This window comes from Pyrus communis, chromosome 7, assembly GCF_041283825.1.
Source record: "Pyrus communis isolate YQ-2024b chromosome 7, ASM4128382v1, whole genome shotgun sequence".
In the NCBI taxonomy this organism is placed as follows: domain Eukaryota; kingdom Viridiplantae; phylum Streptophyta; class Magnoliopsida; order Rosales; family Rosaceae; genus Pyrus; species Pyrus communis.
In genome coordinates, this window is record NC_142571.1 from 30,871,498 (window position 1) to 30,890,275 (window position 18,778).

An 18,778-nucleotide genomic window follows, 5' to 3' on the forward strand; every position below is an offset into this window, starting at 1 on the left:
GGAGACAGAGGGATTACGTGTTGCATATATAAACATAAATGGAAAACAATGAAAAAATGATAAAAAAGACTGAGTGAGAGAGAGAGAGAGAGACAGAGTGCCCCAGAAAAAAGCAGAGAACAGCACAGGCTTTGTTTTTGTCCTAGAGAGAGAAAAAAGTATATAAAGATAGAGAAAGAGAAAGAGATAGATACAAAGTAAACATTTTTAGAGAGAGAAAGTAAAAGGGTTGTTGCAGAGTTTAGCTGCAAAGCCCGCACACATAGGGAGAGCAGAGAGAGAGAGAGAGAGAAGAACAGCAAAAGAGCTTCACAAGGAAACCCTAACCCTAGAAAAAAAATGTTTCATTTTGCGTCCCTCTGGTGACCCAGTAAGGCTCTGTTATTTTTCTCTCAGCTTTGATTTACATGCCATGTGAAGGAAGACAGATTTCCACAATAATTTGTAAAATCCCAGCTTCAAAATTTGCGGTCTTTGTGTTTAACTTATGCTGCCGCATGTGGGCTTGTACTAAATGTTGGATCTTTGTTGTAGAGGCTGAAATTTCAGGCTTATTGGGGGTTTATCTCAACTGGATTGCTTGAACTAGAGGTTTTCTGGTTTTGTTTTTTATTTGGGTATTTTGTGCCTTTTTTCCTGTGGAATTTTTCTGCTTTTTCTGAAAATTTGTCTGGAGATTAGAGGCATTAAGAAATTTAGATGATTGTGGGTTCTTTCTCTGCATAACTTGGTGATTTGAGGACGTCTTTGATGAATGGTTTGAAATAAAGCTTCTTACTTTGTGCGCCAGAAGTGAGGTGAAGAAGAAGAAATAGCTTCTGGAAGTTAAAGATTTCTCATTGTCTGTTTGGATCCGGCTAGTGGTTCGGGTTGAACCCAAATAAATTGCAGTTGATTTACTCTCTGATCTTTGCGCTGGAGCGGTTAGGATTACCGGGGGCAATGTCTTCGTTAAGCAGGGAGCTGGTATTCCTGATCTTACAGTTCTTAGATGAGGAGAAGTTCAAGGAAACAGTTCATAAGTAAGTTTGATTCCGTAGTACTGTTTTGTTCTGTCTGATTTTCTATTTCTTCTGCTGAGGAAAATTTGGGGAAGAGAAGATTGGAAACATTTCTGTCTATTTTCGGGATTTTGTGTTGTTTTGAGTAATATGGCCGATACGAAGCTTACAAAACAAAAATGGCTTTCGAAGCCAGCCTTAGATTTTGCTGGGTGGTGGCTTGCTCTATTGTTTGCATCTGTCTTTTTCTTCCCCGCCTTTCTCGGCAGAAAAAAAAGAAGCAAGATAAATTGGGTTTGAACGCAATATTAATGCCATGTCTTTGTATATAATGTGCTTCTTTTTTACACTTAGGCTTGAGCAAGAGTCTGGTTTTTTCTTCAATATGAAGCATTTTGAGGACCAAGTCCAGGCCGGAGAGTGGGATGAAGTTGAGCGCTATTTGTGTGGCTTCACTAAAGTTGAAGACAACCGTTATTCAATGAAGATTTTTTTTGAAATTAGGAAGCAGAAGTATTTGGAAGCTCTTGACAGGTGAGGTTCAAAACTATCGCTTTTGACATTCATGAGCATGTTGATGATGCAAAGAGCTGAATTTTTTGATTGATTTACTGCCAAAATTTGATACCAAATTGATCTGATAAATGCAATCAAAGGAAAGAAATAATGCTGAGCCATGTCAGTTGGTAGCGCTGTAGAATTTGATCTCAATGGTCCTTTATGTAGCTATTTGATTGGTTAACTTAATTTTGTTTCCTTCTATCAGGCAGGATAGGGCAAGGGCTGTTGAGATTCTTGTGAAGGACCTTAAGGTTTTTTCATCATTTAATGAGGAACTTTTCAAGGAGATCACCCAGTTGCTTACTCTTGATAACTTTAGGTATTGCTTGTTTCCTCTGTTGCTTCTTTGTTAATCTGGAGGTCTGCCTTGTATTTGGCCCTTATTCTTTCCGTTTTTATTGCATCATCAGGCAAAATGAGCAGCTTTCCAAGTATGGAGATACAAAATCGGCTCGGAATATCATGCTTATAGAACTTAAAAAGCTCATTGAGGCGAACCCATTATTTCGTGATAAGCTTGCATTCCCAGCCTTCAAAAGTTCACGACTTCGAACGTTAATCAACCAGAGGTCATTCTCATATCCTTTCTTAACTTACTTTGTGCAAATTTGTCATTAACCAGTGATCACCTCTTTTTATACAGGCATCTGGTTATGCCACTAGATGCCTGATAATCCGTAGCGAGTTTGCCTCTTTTGGATATTAGGATACATTATCAATTGCTAATTGATAGATAATTACTGATTGAACTGCTAAATGACATTTTGCCAATGTTGGATTTTCTTCTGATAAGAGTTGCTCATTTCCATGTCAGTCTCAATTGGCAGCACCAGCTTTGCAAGAATCCCCGTCCAAACCCTGATATTAAAACACTATTTATGGATCATTCTTGCACTCCAACTGCTAACGGATCTCGTCCTCCACCCACAAATAGTCCCCTTGTAGGACCAATTCCAAAGGCTGGTGCATTTCCTCCTATTGCTGCCCTTGGTGTAAGTGGCACCTAATCATCTGCATAAGAGAGTGCAACAATTTCAAACAGTACATGGGATTGACTATTTGTTTTTGTGCAGCCATTTCAACCTGTTGTCTCCCCATCTCCTGGTGCCATTGCTGGGTGGATGTCAAGCACTAACCCTCCTTTGCCCCACCCTGGTGTTGCAGCAGCTCCTCCTGGTATGCAGCCTTCTAGTGCAGCTGCTTTCCTGAAGCACCCAAGGACCCCTACAGGTGTTACAGGGATGGATTATCAATCAGCTGATTCAGAGCACTTGATGAAGCGTATTCGCACTGGTCAAGCTGATGAGGTGTGACAAGAAACAATTATTTTTGCAAGCTCAGTTACCATGTTTTTGTTACTTGAAATAAGCACTAAGATCTCCCTCACCCTTCTAGTAAAAATAATGACGAAAATCCCTATGCTCGCCATGGTCTTTCAGGTATCCTTTTCTGGTGTGATGCATAATTCCAATGTCTATTCACAAGATGACCTTCCCAAGGCTGTTGTTCGTACCCTTAGTCAAGGATCTAATGTGATGAGCATGGACTTCCATCCACAACAACAAACTATTCTTCTAGGTTTGTACTTGAAGTTAATTTGATCATCAGTTGTTTTTTGGTTCATTTTTCTGAGGTTCTCAATTATTTTGTTTGTAGTTGGAACAAATGTTGGTGATATCAGCCTCTGGGAAGTAGGGTCCCGGGAGAGGTTGGTACATAAGCCTTTCAAGGTTTGGGATATACAAACTGCGTCAACACCGTTGCAGGTACTGTATGTTATGACTTTGTAGTTGTTGCTTGCTTTCCTGTTGTCTTTATGGTCAATAATGGGTTACATGATGGGTTTGGGTCTTTTACAAACTCATAACCATTGTTCAAGGAAGATATAATTTTGAGTCTTATTCTTATGATACTTTCACCAAGACCAGGGTAGCTGACACCTTTATACTAAACTTTGGTGCATAAGTATTGTGATCTAGAAGAGTTAACTGATTGTACTTGAAAATCATTCCTGATTCAGACAGCTCTGGTGAATGATGCTGCAATATCAGTTAATCGTTGTGTATGGGCGCCAGATGGGTTTATGTTGGGTATGTACACTCCTGATCAAAAGGGACAAATAGTAAGCATCTTTTTAGTGAGATAACATTCATGACCTGCTTTTATATTTCCCAGGTGTTGCATTTTCTAAGCACATTGTTCAGATATATAATTACAATCCAACTGGAGACCTGAGACAGCATTTGGAGGTAAGATTGTACTTCATATAATTTTTTCCCTGGGCAATGACAATGCACAAGTTATTGACTATTTGTCTCATCTTTTAGATTGATGCTCATGTTGGTGGTGTTAATGACATTGCATTCGCTCACCCCAACAAGCAATTGTGTATTGTTACATGTGGAGATGATAGAGTGATTAAGGTAAGCTGTAAGACTTGATGTGGTTTCATACATGGAAGAGATTTGGGATCCCTGATTATAAACATCTGTGCAACAGGTATGGGATGCTGTAGCCGGACGCAAACAGTATACATTTGAAGGCCATGAAGCTCCTGTGTATTCAGTGTGCCCTCATTACAAAGAAAATATCCAGGTTTATATCTTTTTATAAGCTTGTCAACGGGTTTGTTCTAATTTGTCTCTTCAGATAAGCTCCCATCCTCCTGACTATTATATAACAATGCTATTTGTCCTTGTGGCAGTTCATTTTTTCAACTGCCATTGATGGGAAAATTAAAGCTTGGCTATATGATTGCTTGGGATCACGAGTGGATTATGATGCTCCTGGACTTTGGTGCACTATGATGTCATATAGTGCAGATGGAACCAGGTAAAATTTGTACTCCATTATATATATTTGTCTATTGCAGATTATAGTTTGACATTAAGTTATTGGAATAATATATCTGCATGGAATCTTTTTCTGTACTAATGTGTCGGACTTTATTGGATGAAAAATACAGCTATTTTCCCCACTCCTCCCTTCAGACCTTCCCCTTTTTTTTCCTGGAAATTTCACTTGAAAAATTTCTTTTGCAAGCCATTAATTTATATCTCAAATACATACGTATACATATTACTTAATGACGATACATATTGTGCATGCAGACTCTTCTCATGTGGAACAAGTAAAGAAGGTGAATCCCATCTGGTGGAGTGGAATGAGAGTGAAGGGGCTATCAAAAGGACATATTCTGGTTTTAGAAAACGCTCTTTAGATGTTGTTCAATTTGACACAACAAGGAACCGATTCTTAGCTGCTGGTGATGACTTTCAAATTAAGTTCTGGGATATGGACAATACCAATGTGTTGACAGCTGTGGATGCAGATGGCGGTTTGCCTGTCAGTAGCACTCTCTTTACATTTCATCAACACCACTCAACTGGAAGAGTGAACAAGTCACACTAAATGTTTTACTCTTTTAATTTTTGCAGCCTAGTCCTAGACTGAGATTCAATAAAGAAGGGTCACTGTTGGCTGTAACAACAAATGACAGTGGTATTAAGATTTTAGCAAATAATGATGGCTTGCGCTTGATTAGAATGTTCGAGGGAAGGGCTATGGAGAAAAATAGAGGCACTACTGAGCCCATCAACTCTAAGGTAGGTTTTGTTCTGTGGTCCTTAAGTCCATATTTGCAAAATGCCTGATGACATTAGTTGTTGATTCTGTGATCAGTTATCAATAGTTATATTTCTACTTTGCTATCCTGGTTCTCATGTCAAGTTTTATTGCTTACCTTTTGTTAATTTTCTTCTAGCAGCCTCTGATGGTCAATGCAATAGGCGCCATTGTGAATGTTCCTAACACTGTTGCTCCAGCCCTGGAACGTCCTGATAGAATACAACCAACTGTGTCTATCAGTCATCTAGTAAGTTTAAGCTGCATAAAATTGTTTATGCTCTCTATGTTCGTTGGTTTATATTGGTTTTTCACTGCAGGGTACTATGGAGAACAGCAGGCTTGTTGATGTTAAACCACGGATTTCTGATGATATAGACAAGATTAAGAGCTGGAAAATTTCCGATGTTGCGGATCCCTCTCAAATGAAAGCTCTCCGACTTCCTGACTCTACAATTGCTGGAAAGGTATAGAGGACTGACCTTGGATGAGTTTGTATATATCTCTTCTCTGCGGGGGAGTATAAAATGTGACAGAAAACCCTAACTTGATGTTTTTGTTTATTCATGGTTTTTTTACCCAAAATAAAGCAGATTTTATTTGGTTAGTGAACATAACTTTTGTTTGTTTTGTTTTTAAAACTGGTGCCGATTAATCAATAAAAACGTATCTACTGTAGTGAACTAGATCGTTTACTTCGACTATGTAGATTCCACAATACCATAATTGAAGAAATTATTTCCTACTGGCAGATTGTGAGACTAATGTACACCAACAATGGCCTGGCTTTGTTAGCCCTTGCCTCCAATGCTGTTCACAAGCTTTGGAAATGGCAGCGTAATGAAAGGAATCCATCCGGGAAGGTATGGCTTGTGTCTTTGCTCAAGTGAATCTGTGCCTGTTGTATATTTTATTTGTATGTTATAGGTTTCTACCTTGCGGTTTTTGTCTTGTTTATACTTTTCTTTTTAATTTTTTTCAGGCTACTGCATATGTTGCACCACAGTTGTGGCAGCCTCCCAATGGAACTCTTATGACTAACGATGTAAATGACAATAAACCAGCTGAGGAGTCTACTGCGTGCATTGCTTTATCCAAGAATGATTCTTACGTCATGTCTGCATCTGGTGGGAAGGTCTCTTTGTTCAACATGATGACATTTAAGGTATGTTATTGGTGCCTCACATTTTTGTGTTTGTGCCTCCTTGTTTCGTTGATCTTTAGTCTGGCTGAGAGAACCCGGGCATATATAGGGCTGATATCCTTAACGACATAGCGATTCTTACAGATCGCTATTTGTTTTAATTATCTTGTTGACTAAATCCACCTGGTAACTGCTTTGCAGGTCATGACAACATTTGTATCTCCGCCTCCCGCAGCCACTTTTTTGGCATTTCATCCTCAAGACAATAATATAATTGCAATTGGCATGGAGGATTCTACTATATTAATATATAATGTTAGGGTTGATGATGTAAGGCATCTTCCTTGGTTTTCTTTGTATTTGCTGCTTGATGTCTTTGATTTTTTGCTGAGTTGTCTGGTTATCTGAAAAGCTAAACCTTGGATGAGATTTTCAGGTCAAAACCAAACTGAAAGGTCACCAGAATCGGATTACTGGCCTTGCATTTTCCCAAATTCATAATGTACTGGTATCTTCAGGTGCTGATACCCAGGTGAGTGACCGGTTAGAGTTTTTTAGTTCTATAACAAGCATAGCAGTTCTTTCCTTTCATCGAGGAAAACATTGAACTTGCTGCTCATTTATTTGTTTCATATGTTACTAGTTGTTTTTTTTTGGGTGTGATGGGAGGTGAATGTAATGCCATAATTAAAAGATGAGAATAATATGGATGGAGGTGTTTCATCCACTTCCAGATAGAGGATTGTTTTCGGACGACCGAGTACAATGATTCTAAATGGAAAATATTAGACGCTCTTGATCCTCTTATTTAATTGCAATTATTTGATTTTTGAGTCCATGGATTCTAATTGCATGAGAGTTTTATTTGCTTCGGTGACTGGGCTGCAGTTATGTGTGTGGAGCATTGATGGATGGGAGAAAAAGAAAACAAGGTTCATACAAGCACCAGCTGGTCGCCAACCCCCGATGGTTGGAGAAACAAAAGTTCAGTTTCATAATGATCACACACACCTGTTGGTTGCCCATGAAAGCCAAATTGCTGTGTATGATTGCAAGCTTGAATGTTTGTGCTCTGTAAGCTTTCACCTGGCAGTCCTTGTGTCATAGTTTCTCATTGATGTTTCTGCTTCGGCAGATCGATATGCAAGATTCTTGATTTTCAGTTTTTAATTGATTTTTCCTTCCATTATTGTAATTTGACTTTTCTTCACCTCTATGATGGTAGTGGTCTCCGAAAGATGCACTCACTGCTTCCATATCAAGTGCAATATATTCATGCGATGGTCTACTGGTTTATGCTTCTTTTTGTGACGGTGCTGTTGGAGTTTTTGATGCTGATACCTTAAGACTGAGATGTCGAATAGCACCTACTGCTTATATACCATCATTTTCTCTCAGGTGAGCCGACAAGAGTATTCTGCTGTTTGTTGAATAAAAAACTTTGTTTTTTCGAGTTACGTTTGAGATCTCGTAAGGTTCATTTGCCGTTTGCTGATGGAAAATATTCTGCAGCGGAAACCCCAGCTATGCTTTGGTTATAGCAGCTCATCCGTCTGAGCCTAATCAGATTGCACTTGGCATGACTGACGGCTCAGTGCATGTAGTTGAACCATCTGAGGCAGAGCTGAAGTGGGGTGGGGCGCCCCCTCAAGACAACGGCCCTTCCAATTCGTCAAATCCTTCTCCTAGCGGTCAAGCATCTGAGCATCCTTCCCGGTGATGGTGGCATCGATGAAACGAAGGATAGACATGAATTTCATGGTGCAGTTTCAGGAATTTTAGTTAGTACATTTTCCAATTTTTCGTTAATTTGAGCCATTGCTTTGGTTCACGGCTGCTTATTATTCTATGTAAATCTTGTATTTGTTTTGTTGAATGAAGTTGTAGGGAGGGAGAGTGAATCTCTGTATATTTTCATCGCCAGAATGTGTTGGAAGACACCATGAAAAGGCCAACTTGTCTTCCGGCAGTATTTTAGGTTGTTTTATTCCCTTTAATACGTAATTATAGTATACATAAGTAAATGGTTTTTGGAATGAATTATTGTTTTATTACTGCGCTTCTTATTTACTATATTATGCATGAAGAAAATGTCTCAAAAAGGTCGAATCCGTCGACACGCTACTGTCGTGTTTTGTTTGTTTATTTATTTATTTTTATTTTTGTCCAATCAACGGAGAAGGGGATTTGAATTTGGGACTTGTTTTAATCAACGGCGATTTTGCAATCAAGGATAATATAGTAAGAGATGGGTTTTCGAGAGCTCTTTAGTTACTAGTGCATCATTCTATTATTCAAATTGGGTAGAGCAATGCACTCATTCTCTGCACTTGAGTTTGAGAAGTGTTTCCGAGATATCGTAAATTACCACGAGATATGGTAATTTTTCATATGGGGTCTTAATCCACACACAGTACTTGTCACCTACTCCAATTCACATCAACCCATTAATTCCATGGAGAAGGAAAAAAACTAATTAATCCAAAAAACAATACAGACAGAGGAAGAACTTCAATGCAATAAATATTTTTTAGAACAGTATTTCAAAGCCAATCATTAATTTATTTGTTAAACAAAATACGTGTGACATTACAAAATTAACTTAAAATGCCATCACGCTTAAGCAGATAAGGCCCAAGTCGCAATGGCCCTCGATGAGCATTGCCCACCCACAGTTGTTGGTCACGTGACGAGACTGCTCGCAGTCGCAGTGACTTTCCCGTTCTACACTTCTTGTCTTTACAGTCTACCACCACTCTCTCTCTCTCTCTCTCTTCTCTAAACAGAGATTGATTCGATTTGGTTCGGGTCGGGTCGGGTCGGTCGGTCTCTCGGAAAATCCCAAAGCTTGGTAAGTCCTCTTCATCTCTATCTCAATCTCTCATGTTCTGTTTGGTTGCCGGGAAAACGCCCCGCCGTGAAAAGATGAAGGAAGTTTCGGAAATTTTGTTGACTGCTCGTATTTATTTCATCTTTTTAGGCGCGAGTTAGTGTTTTCTGGCTCGGTTTTTCTCGGCAACCAAACGGAGTGGGAGAGCATAAAATTTCGAAATTTACTTATTGCAGGAGCATTTTTTACTTGTTCATGTTATTAGGAGTTTCAAGTTACTGGAATTCAAATTTGTGTTAAAATTGAGGAATTCAAGTGAATGTGATTTTAACCATGAATTGTAGGTTAAGAGGGCTCTAAATGGAGATGCCATCAAATGAAAATTCACAGCCCTCAATGAATTCTACCAGCAATGCTGATCATCAACAGGAGGCCGTGCTTCCCGATGGCGTAGATAATCTGTAAATTCTTCTTTCCCTCTACATTTGAATGTATATCGTACACGGTTTATTTTGAAGTTCTTATCGAATTTTAGATTTAAATTTGGTTTGCAAGGCACTTGTAGCTTTAGTTGGTTAAGAGCCGCAGTGAAAGTACACTCTCTAGGTTTTCTACGCGCTGGACTAGAGGGCCTTATTGATGCTCTTCACTGATAACAAAATACAACGTGTTATTGACCCCGAGGGTGAGGGACATTTTAAGGATCAGAGACCTTTCACATTCATGTAGTGAGGGATCAGGTTATTTTTCGTATAGTTTGCCCTATCATAGTATATTATCCAGTCTAGTAGAAATTCAATTGTTAATAGATCTAGTCAATATGCATTTTTAAGTAACTTCCATCTTTTAGGGATTAGTAATTGTTTTCCCCTATGATTGAGATGATGTTATGGAAATTTACTTTTTCACATCACATTGAGGGCTCAAAAGTCTTCTCTGTGCAAAATTCATTTGTTTTGTTTTTTATTTCATATTATGAAACTATTGGTGAACTTGATATTTTAGATGTAATGAGTCGAAGCTGGAGTTTTCTGAAGCAGAAGTTAGAGAAGTGCTAGAAGTTATTGCATCCACTGGGAAATTTTGGTAAGCTGTCATCTTCATTGTGTAACTCTCTCATCCGTGTTTAGTTATTAATATATTATTTTTGGAGCATGTCATGTATGTGTATTTGATTGTGTTTACTCTTTGGTATGATGCATGAAAAACAAACATTCTGCTTGGTAGTTAACTGTTCTTGTTACTCATATGTTACAGGCATGATTGGGACAAATTAAAGAGCATGCTATGGTTTCAGTTGACGCAGGTATGGGGAAGTATGCCAGCATGTTTGCCCTTCAGCTATTTATGGTTGTCACTGTATGCATGCTTGCACATGCACGCAAACACTCTTAATGGTTGTGCATGATTGCTTTCTAGTTCCTTGTTTATGATATATGTATCTTTCTCTCTCTCTCTCCATCTCTCCATCGCTCTTATTCTTGTATTTCTGAAGGTTCTGTTGGAGTATCCTGAGGAAAAAATGGCAAGTGAGCAGCAAATTACTTCTTTAGGAGAAACCTATCCTGAGCTGGTGAAGAGGTTGGATGAAGGTATTCTCATTCGCCTGATCATATAACTTGATTGATGTGTCGTTATATGGGTTACTGCCCTTTGGTATTTGTTGAGATCTGTGTGATCGAATACCCAACCGCTGTCTCATGTACTGGCAGTCTAGGTCATTCTGGGTTTTGGTGAAAAATGGGTGGGATGATGTACTTGGACTATAGCTAATAGTCAAATCAAGGTTTGGGCAGTAGGCGTAACAATCACAAAAGAGGATGTGGAGCTAAAATTTCTAGTCTATGGGTGTTAGGGTCTATAGTTTTATAGAATTTTCAACTCCCTTTTTCTATCATAATTGCTTGTAGTTTGTTTCTTCATTGCAGCTCTTCATAGTTTTACCGAAGGTCCTCCGTTTACCCTTCAGAGGCTTTGCGAGGTGTGTATTCCGTCTTTACATCTCTGTATTATGTTCATGATTGTGTCATTCATCTCTGTTTGACACTTTTTGAGCTCTGATTATTGAACTAGATGGGTTGAATTTGTCTTACCTTTTCTGGAACTGCTATTATTCTCTCGCCCTTCTTTTCACCTTACTGCACTATTCGCCGCCTACCTTTAGCGAGTGCTTGCATATATTTTTGTCTGATACGTTCAACATGCTACTATTCCTGTTCTATCATTACCAGATCTAATTTTTTTGGTGATATTTTTGTCAAACAGATCCTATTGGATGCAAAAAGAATCTATCCAAATCTCTCGAAGCTTGCTCTTGCATTAGAAAAGGTAAATAAATCAAAAACCTGATGCAAATGTTTCCTTTATTTCTGATATTCTTTTAATCTGACAATTTTTCTCACTGCACCTGAGGCCGCTGATGGTTGCTCTATCTCCTTGACCATTTACTTATTCCATCGGTTTCGAGCATTGTCTCCATGGTTTAAATAATATAAGGTTGCTCTAATGCTTCCATATTATTTTTTGGGCTGAAAAAACTCTTCCCTTTAAGTAACTTAAATCCTTGCCGCCTTATTTTAACTAATATTGAAGTATATCAAAGCTACAACTTGCATATTATTAGTTTCATTTTCTTAAACCTTTTGAATCGTAGCATTACAACTAGCACTTTCTTGCTCGTAGAATCTATTGGTGACATCTATGCTGACAGTCTCAACGGATCCGTATCCACAAGCCACAGTGCAAAATTCAGTTGAACCAGACAAAGCAATTGACGAACCTAAAATTCACTCTGATTCAGTGCAAAATGGGGTGGAACCTGTGGTAGGCGGCGATAGGGATGAAGTTATGGCAGAGGTAGAGCAAGCTGATATCGATGATGACATGACCATTGCCATGGAAGCTTTTGAAGATATAGTTGGATCATCAGACGCAAATTCAGTGCAGACCAATAATTCTTAGTTTTCCAGTGATGTAGTCAAGAGCGCATCAGTTCCTGCATTAACCCTACCTATTGAGGTCGAGTTTTCTAAGTGAGGAACTTGGATCATTTACTCTGGTCTCCGGCATGCAGGTTAGCAGCAATTAATACCGGAAAGCACGGATACTGGCTGGCCACATAGATCCGGGAAGATTCTTATTCATATTTATGCTTAAATGATGTAGTTACAATTTTGAGAATGCTTTATTTTAAGGGATTTGTTCATCAAGTTTATGTTGCCCACTTCACTTGGTACAATGCTTTTAGTGTTGAGGTATGGGGAAAGGCACAGAGAAATGTCAGAGCCATATATGGAAATTTCAAGTGGCGAGCAAGGGCAGCCTGTATATCCACCTCATTTCCTACTAGCTAGACATGGTTCTTCCTTCGAGATCCGTCGTTTAAACTTACCAGTTTCAGGAGGCGAGGAACCTGAAACTTTTGAGTTTTCTTCTTAGGATTCAAAAGAGAATTAAAGCTCCTGAAACCACTCTGTAACCGCAGGTAGCAGAAATATACTTTTATTTTTGTTTTTTAATTTCGAGTGTAAACTTTGTCATATGTACATTGAACTATCTGTTCAATCTCATCCTGGAAGAAATAAATGCAGATAATACAGACACAGAACCAGGACATAGAGTTTCTTCCCTCTAATTAGTCACTATTCACAAAGAGACTTTTATTTCCAAATTTCTTAGGCTCTGACTTCAACGACGTCGCCATCTGTGAGCTTTGTATTAGGTAAAACCAGCTGACCGTTAACCAGGACCAGTTTTCCCTCCAGTCCTACTCTTCTTGCGGCATCTGCTGCGGTGCTGCCGGTTCTCAACCGCATTATTTCACCATCGGGCCAACATATAATCACCACTTCTCCAAGGACAACAGAACCTGGACTGCGGTAAAACTTGCTGCTATGCTTTGCTTGTCCAAGACTTGCTTCTGAGCGTAGCTGTTCTTCCCATCGCAGCATCGTCCTCAACAAACGTACCTAGAATCCGAAAGCAGATATTAAGTAGCGTCAATTAGGCACTACGTTTATTTAGCAAGCGACTACCACGCTAAAAAATTAAAATTATATGCATTCACAGGAAAACCTTGTTGTTGATGCTAGTTTCCATGGAAGTTGACGGAACTGAGCTAAAGCTTGCGGTGGATGTAACATCGTCGAGCTCTTTTCCGTCAAAAACAGCAGAAACAACAGACCAATATTCCGATTCTTCTTGGTCTGTCAAGTCAATGACCTGAATGAAGGTTGGAAGTAATCGCCCAAACTGGTCTTGCTGCAGAAGGATACGCTAGTTAAATTATTTAAGAGAGCAATTACAGTCATCATATGATCTATTCGTACCCACGATAACTTGTATGCTTCGGTTTGGGTCTCGGGTTACTGTAGATGATTTTGAGGATCATTGAGTTGTATGAAGGATCTGCATTGCGTGAAGTACATGTTAAACATACCTTGTGGTACATTCCATCTCGACAGAGTGTATATCTCTCTAGGCAGGTACACCAATCCCCATGTCCTGGTTCACACCACCATTCATCCGTCACCTGGAATACCAAGTCAGAGCAAATGGGGTCACTTGATATTCTCTTGACCGACAGCACGTCTACAGAATTCTCCATATATGACCGAACTTGAAGGAGTTAGAGCATGATGGAACTCAACCGGGAGATACTAATGTAATTTGATTGCAGAAATATCAACGTAAGGGACAAAGTCGAGGATGATTTGAAGATTAAGAAAGCTTGGAAGCAGGACAACTACGTTGACAAACTATCTTAAGATCTCGAATTCTTTCCACTAGTAAAGTTTCAGAAACTATGCAGTGGAGTCAATCTTTGAAATAAAGAAAGTCAACCTTCTTGTATAGTCTTGCATAGGCTTCCCACCGTTTTATTTGGAAAGAAGATTTTCTATCAGCTACTGCTTCAGAAGCAGCTAGTCCAAAGCTCACAGCAACTATCAACTCCCTTCCATCTTTCTCTACTCTGCAATGTCAAGTTTAACACAAAACTTGGTCACTGGAATGCTCAAAGAGTAACTCATGCTAAAAGAATATGGCACATGGTAAGTTTTCTGAATTCCTCGATGAGTCTGAGGATTGTATCGATCATGATTATATATGAATACAAGCCTTGTTGTACAAGTATACGTAAACTACAAGAAAGTACATATAAGGAATACATAATCAGAAAGATATGATTTCATAATTAGACTTTTGCTGGAAATCTGGGATTGACCAGATTTGTCGGAATTACTTCTATCAGTATAGACATCAAGTAGTTACATACCTAATGATAACAGCGGCAAGAAGATGACTCCCTTCCACTCTAAGGACTGGATGTCCAATTTTCAACAAATCATACTTTTGAGAAAAATCTTCTTCTGTAGAACTTTGGTCCTCAATATCTTTGGATAAAAAGGCTGATACGTCTATTTCAGATTCATCCGTGCTACTTATGTTAGAAAACGTATTTCCAGTCTCTTTATAAAGCCAATGTGCTGCAAGTCCATGTTCAGCGTACTCGTGCATCCTCTAAAAAAGATGAAATGATTATCAGCTAAGTCAGAAGAATAGTAACAAGTAACTCTAATCTCCTTTAAGTTGGAAGACATTTGACACCTGTGTTCGTATTTGAACTTCCAAAGGTGATCTGTCAGGACCTTGTACTGCAGTGTGCAGAGACTGCAAAAGGGTATTCACAGTAAGATATCGAAAGTGGATTCCGATAAAGGCACAAAGCATGTACATTACATAATACATATACCACATTCAGACAGAATAGTCCAACATGGTTCAAGGGTCAGAGACTCGGAGGCTATTAGGAACTGAGAAAAACGGAGCCAAATCATTTATATCGACCTTCTAAAACTAGTGGAATCATGAACTGGAAAACTGACCTGATAGCCACTAGGCTTTGGATTGACAATGTAATCATCAAACTCACCATCAATTGGGGTCCAATGCCTGCACATAACAAATTATAGACATAAGCCGGTCTTTGTATGCAAAATAATTCTATCAATAGTCAAATATTAAGTTGCTGGCAGTAACATTATCACATATTCACATTACCCTTAATATAAACGTATGTGATCATATTAATGCATACAATTACCCCATTCTATTACTTAATTAGATCCCACAACAAATAAACAAAAAGAAAGGAAAAGATTAAAATGTTGGGGGCAGGGCAAGTGTTACATTTATTTAAAGAAGAAGAAGATAGAGTTCAATTTGATTACTTGTGTACAATGTCAAGAAGGCTGTAACAACACTGGACAGCAGGCCCATGCAAAGTTCCGTTCTTGTCTCCAACGACTACCCTTAATGCACGGGCATCATAAACTTTACTAATGCTGACATCTTTCCGTTTCATCTACAAGTGCAACGACAGACTAGATGTGTTAAAACTTGCGAGGGAATTCTATGTAAGGGCTTATCTGGTGATAACTGCAAAAATCAAGCACAAAAGTCTTCAAACATATTAAACTGTGAAGTTGCATTAAAACCTTGCTGTAGATGCTATACAAACTTTTCAAGCGGCTCGATAAAGTTACTTCCATCCCTGGAACATAACTGAAAACATAATGTGGGTTGGAACACTCAACATTAGCCAAACTGACAATGAAGCATATACATTGTATGGTGACGTATAAATTTATTTGTGGTCGCACATAACCTTCATAAAATTGCAAGCAGAAAATGAAAAAGGAGACAGCAAAAACATACGAAGTTGATATGATAAACTCCTGCTCGAGGGCCTCCTCACAAATGACCATAGATGCCAAAGCAATTCCAGCATCTTGCACAACCTTTGCTCTTCTGTGAGTCTCCAAACCTTGTCCTAGAGCATTAAGAAATTTAGACCGTTTTCTTCGATCTAACAATACATCAAATGGCACTACAGCTTCCAAAAGATCCTGAGAATAATTTACAAAAAAGATCTGAGCAGTGGCCTTAACTTGAAATATGATCATATACTTTTAATGTCACTTTCTACAGTTTTAGGATACAGTATTCAGATAGGAGTTAAAAAATTTCTTTTAAATTCTTGCCTTCATGGTTGTGACATCTTCATCAACTGCTACAGGCCCCTCGTTGTCGGAAATTGAGCTTCTTCCATTTAAGGACAGCAAACTGGATTTTCTTTTTGAATTTCCTACTTTGTTACTAGAGCTCCACATAGAAGCTAGATCAGCTCTCATTTTCTTGAACATCTCAGGCTGTTTATGACATACAAAAAGGTTTACTGGATTAGAACATACAATTGGAGAAGGAACTGCAAATGGTATAGCAAGGACATAGCACTGAGTTAAAAAAAAGTACTAAACAGCATCAATCACACATCTATATCAGAACCTAAAGGTAATATCATAATACCTAGTTTCGATTGGAGCTACCCTAGGATACGTTTGGGTGCCATACAACATACAATTATCTCCTATCTTAGATACATAAAACATTCACTATTCTATAATTGTCTTGCTTAATATGTCAAATTTCTACAACTACTTTAAAGGAAGATTGTGATCAGACCTGAAGAACAGCAAAGCACAGATCTTCCAGTTCAGCTTTCATTGCCCACAAACCCAATCTGGAAGCCAGCGAGCACCAAATTACCAAGGTCTCCCTTGCAACAGCTTGAGCCTTTGGCAGCGGGAGAGCATAACTGTAAAACGTTATAGAATGTAACACATCGAGCCTAAAACTTCATAGTGGATAAGCAAAGTAAATGGAACAACATGAGCTTGTAATATTCATGGAAGTTTAGTGTTAGTACATTGTTCTCATATTGTGAAGACGATCTGCAAGCTTTATAAGCACAACACGTGGATCATCAACCATGCCCAGAAGCATAACTCGTAAATTATTTGCCTGATAGATTAATAGTGCAAACATGAGACATGGAAAACTATAGTAGTATTACTGATTCTATATGGTGATGTAAATAGTGATTTCTGTACCTCCTCATGACCAAGTTTTCCCTGGTTCACATTTATCCTGCGGCGTCTCCGTAAAAGCTGCAGATAATGAGACCAGTTGATTAAAATTATCATCCATCAAATTTCAGAGGTGAATTGCGCCATATTTGACATCAGATGAATCCAGATTACTAAGAAAGGAATCCAAATTACGTAACCAGGTTATGATACCTGATTTATGTAGCTTAACCTGGAAACACCAGCAACCAGCTTCGCAACATGATCACCAAACTCTTGTTGTATATCGGAGAAACTTACACATGTATCGTCCACCACATCATGGAGAATCCCGGCTACAACAGTCTCAACAGCCTGCACCAAACTTCAAATTCTTTTATGGAACTGATGGGACAAAATAGAAACTTGTTCTGTTTGTAGGAGGATGTACGTATACACTATACTATATTGAAAGTAAAAGCACTGGGTGACCAGCAAGAAAGATTCATACTCGCTCTCCGCTTGCAGGAACCAGCATGGCCAAGATTCTTCCTGTATGAATGCAATGGACTAAATAAGGGTCTCCGGTTTTGCGCAGTTGGCCATGGTGAGCTTTCTTAGCAAATGCAACAGCCTTTTGCACCTGCCTTCACAGTTCACACATACACACACACGCACAAATTGTTTTAGTGGAATTGCAAACCAGTTGTATATATTTTGAAGTAATCAGGTAATAAAAAGATAGCAAACCTTTGGATCATTGAAGATAGGATATCCAGTCACGTCCACTCCCTCCACCACATCAGAACCTAAACCCACCGCATTGATTAATTAAGTTTAAGCATAGATAATCAAGGTTTAATTGCTAACCAGAATGGAAAACGGGAGTTAATTTGTTCACCTGGCTGGGCTTCCATTTTGGGCCACAAGAAATCGACCTTGGTGGAAAGACAAGCCCCGGAGGCGATGGCGACGGCGGTGACCGCGACTTGAGTGATGGTGGAGGTGACGGCACCGTGGAGAGAGCTAGTGCCGGAGGCAGTGGCGATGACGTTGGCAGAGGTGAAGACGGAACTGAGGGACGCCGAGACGGCCAGATTGGGGGCGATTTGGTCCAGAACACATCGGAACTGAGGGGAATTGCGGAGGTGGAGGCGGTGGAATTTGTGGGCTAACATGGTGGTGGTGGTGGTGGAGGAGCCTTGGCATGTCATGACTCATGAAGAAGGCATGCTGAATTATGCTTTGGCAGTTGGTTGTGGTAGTTAGCTAAATGCTGCCAACTGAGCAAAGGAAAGAAAAATGAAATTAATAACATTTGCCAGAATTTAAATAAAAAAAATTAAATAAAAAAAGGAAAACAAGTTATACGTAACCGCTCCGTTGTAGGTATGTGTGGCAAGCGAATAGCCAGCCAAGTCCAAGCGCTGTTTGCTTCGTTTCTGATTTCTGTTGAGAGGGACAACCGACCGTTGCATTTCATGATTCCATAGCCACCGAAAAGATAAGTCTCTCTTCCGATTCTTCCAGACACTGACACGTGGAATTACTCCTTCCAGCATATCTTTTTCCTTTCTCAAATGCAATCGTTTTCTCACTTTTTATTATATACCTTCAAAAGTTCCAAAAAAATAATTTAATTTGATCTGTTTATTTTTATTTTTATTTTATTCTTTTGAAACAAAAGATATTATCTTTATTAAGGGGAGTG

General features: G+C 39.0%; 3 protein-coding genes across 25 annotated transcripts; 2 read left to right on the forward strand and 1 right to left on the reverse strand.

Moving 5' to 3' along the window:
* The first annotated feature begins 55 nt into the window (after positions 1–55).
* LOC137733284 (protein TOPLESS-RELATED PROTEIN 2) lies at positions 56–8,384 on the forward strand. Of its 20 annotated transcripts, none has more exons than XM_088697137.1 (26): positions 56–370; positions 535–591; positions 794–1,022; positions 1,356–1,535; positions 1,768–1,881; positions 1,973–2,131; positions 2,377–2,554; positions 2,636–2,869; positions 3,002–3,140; positions 3,219–3,328; positions 3,583–3,652; positions 3,738–3,811; positions 3,890–3,985; positions 4,062–4,157; positions 4,267–4,394; positions 4,673–4,907; positions 5,000–5,167; positions 5,329–5,436; positions 5,507–5,653; positions 5,939–6,049; positions 6,169–6,351; positions 6,532–6,660; positions 6,767–6,862; positions 7,219–7,404; positions 7,556–7,728; positions 7,843–8,384. In XM_088697137.1, exons 3-26 carry the CDS (start codon positions 943–945, stop codon positions 8,048–8,050), a joined length of 3,402 nt encoding a protein of 1,133 aa, XP_088553263.1. In that variant the 5' UTR covers positions 56–370; positions 535–591; positions 794–942; the 3' UTR covers positions 8,051–8,384. The 20 variants fall into 20 exon arrangements, with proteins under 20 accessions (XP_088553263.1, XP_088553258.1, XP_088553260.1 ...); XM_088697135.1 differs by having other exon boundaries at positions 59–444; XM_088697136.1 differs by having other exon boundaries at positions 59–370; positions 791–1,022.
* Positions 8,385–9,037: 653 nt separating this feature from the next.
* On the forward strand, positions 9,038–12,369 carry LOC137734965 (uncharacterized). The gene is made up of 8 exons (XM_068474306.2): positions 9,038–9,181; positions 9,505–9,621; positions 10,166–10,246; positions 10,418–10,466; positions 10,656–10,752; positions 11,089–11,141; positions 11,426–11,488; positions 11,843–12,369. The coding sequence occupies exons 2-8, from the start codon at positions 9,521–9,523 to the stop codon at positions 12,119–12,121; spliced, it is 723 nt and encodes a 240-aa protein (XP_068330407.2). The 5' UTR covers positions 9,038–9,181; positions 9,505–9,520; the 3' UTR covers positions 12,122–12,369.
* A 276-nt stretch (positions 12,370–12,645) lies between these two features.
* On the reverse strand, positions 12,646–18,550 carry LOC137734964 (uncharacterized). 4 transcript variants are annotated; one of them, XR_015964312.1, is made up of 19 exons: positions 18,444–18,550; positions 17,969–18,350; positions 17,818–17,876; positions 17,579–17,710; positions 17,302–17,442; positions 17,113–17,169; positions 16,929–17,023; positions 16,685–16,817; positions 16,204–16,371; positions 15,878–16,068; positions 15,658–15,724; positions 15,391–15,524; positions 15,046–15,112; positions 14,768–14,830; positions 14,436–14,680; positions 14,003–14,132; positions 13,489–13,691; positions 13,235–13,420; positions 12,646–13,128 (listed from the first exon to the last, which is right to left on the reverse strand). XR_015964312.1 is itself a non-coding variant. In XM_088697141.1 (19 exons), exons 2-19 carry the CDS (start codon positions 18,279–18,281, stop codon positions 12,835–12,837), a joined length of 2,568 nt encoding a protein of 855 aa, XP_088553267.1. In that variant the 5' UTR covers positions 18,282–18,350; positions 18,444–18,550; the 3' UTR covers positions 12,646–12,834. The 4 variants fall into 4 exon arrangements, 3 of the variants coding, with proteins under 3 accessions (XP_088553267.1, XP_068330406.1, XP_088553268.1); XM_088697141.1 differs by having other exon boundaries at positions 13,599–13,691; XM_068474305.2 differs by lacking the exon at positions 18,444–18,550 and having other exon boundaries at positions 13,599–13,691; positions 17,969–18,383.
* Positions 18,551–18,778: the final 228 nt, after the last annotated feature.

Coding starts and splice junctions, on each gene's coding strand:
- LOC137734964 (XM_088697141.1), bottom strand. CDS start 18,281: ATGACATGCCAAGGCTCCTCCACCACCACCACCACCATGTTAGCCCAC. Junction 17,170..17,301: donor GGTTAAGCTACATAAATCAG/GTATCATAACCT, acceptor CATTATCTGCAG/CTTTTACGGAGACGCCGCAG. Junction 17,024..17,112: donor GAAAACTTGGTCATGAGGAG/GTACAGAAATCA, acceptor TTAATCTATCAG/GCAAATAATTTACGAGTTAT.
- LOC137733284 (XM_088697129.1), top strand. CDS start 943: ATGTCTTCGTTAAGCAGGGAGCTGGTATTCCTGATCTTACAGTTCTTA. Junction 1,536..1,767: donor TATTTGGAAGCTCTTGACAG/GTGAGGTTCAAA, acceptor TCCTTCTATCAG/GCAGGATAGGGCAAGGGCTG. Junction 6,661..6,766: donor ATAATGTTAGGGTTGATGAT/GTAAGGCATCTT, acceptor TGAGATTTTCAG/GTCAAAACCAAACTGAAAGG.
- LOC137734965 (XM_068474306.2), top strand. CDS start 9,521: ATGGAGATGCCATCAAATGAAAATTCACAGCCCTCAATGAATTCTACC. Junction 9,622..10,165: donor CCCGATGGCGTAGATAATCT/GTAAATTCTTCT, acceptor TTGATATTTTAG/ATGTAATGAGTCGAAGCTGG. Junction 10,467..10,655: donor TATGGTTTCAGTTGACGCAG/GTATGGGGAAGT, acceptor GTATTTCTGAAG/GTTCTGTTGGAGTATCCTGA.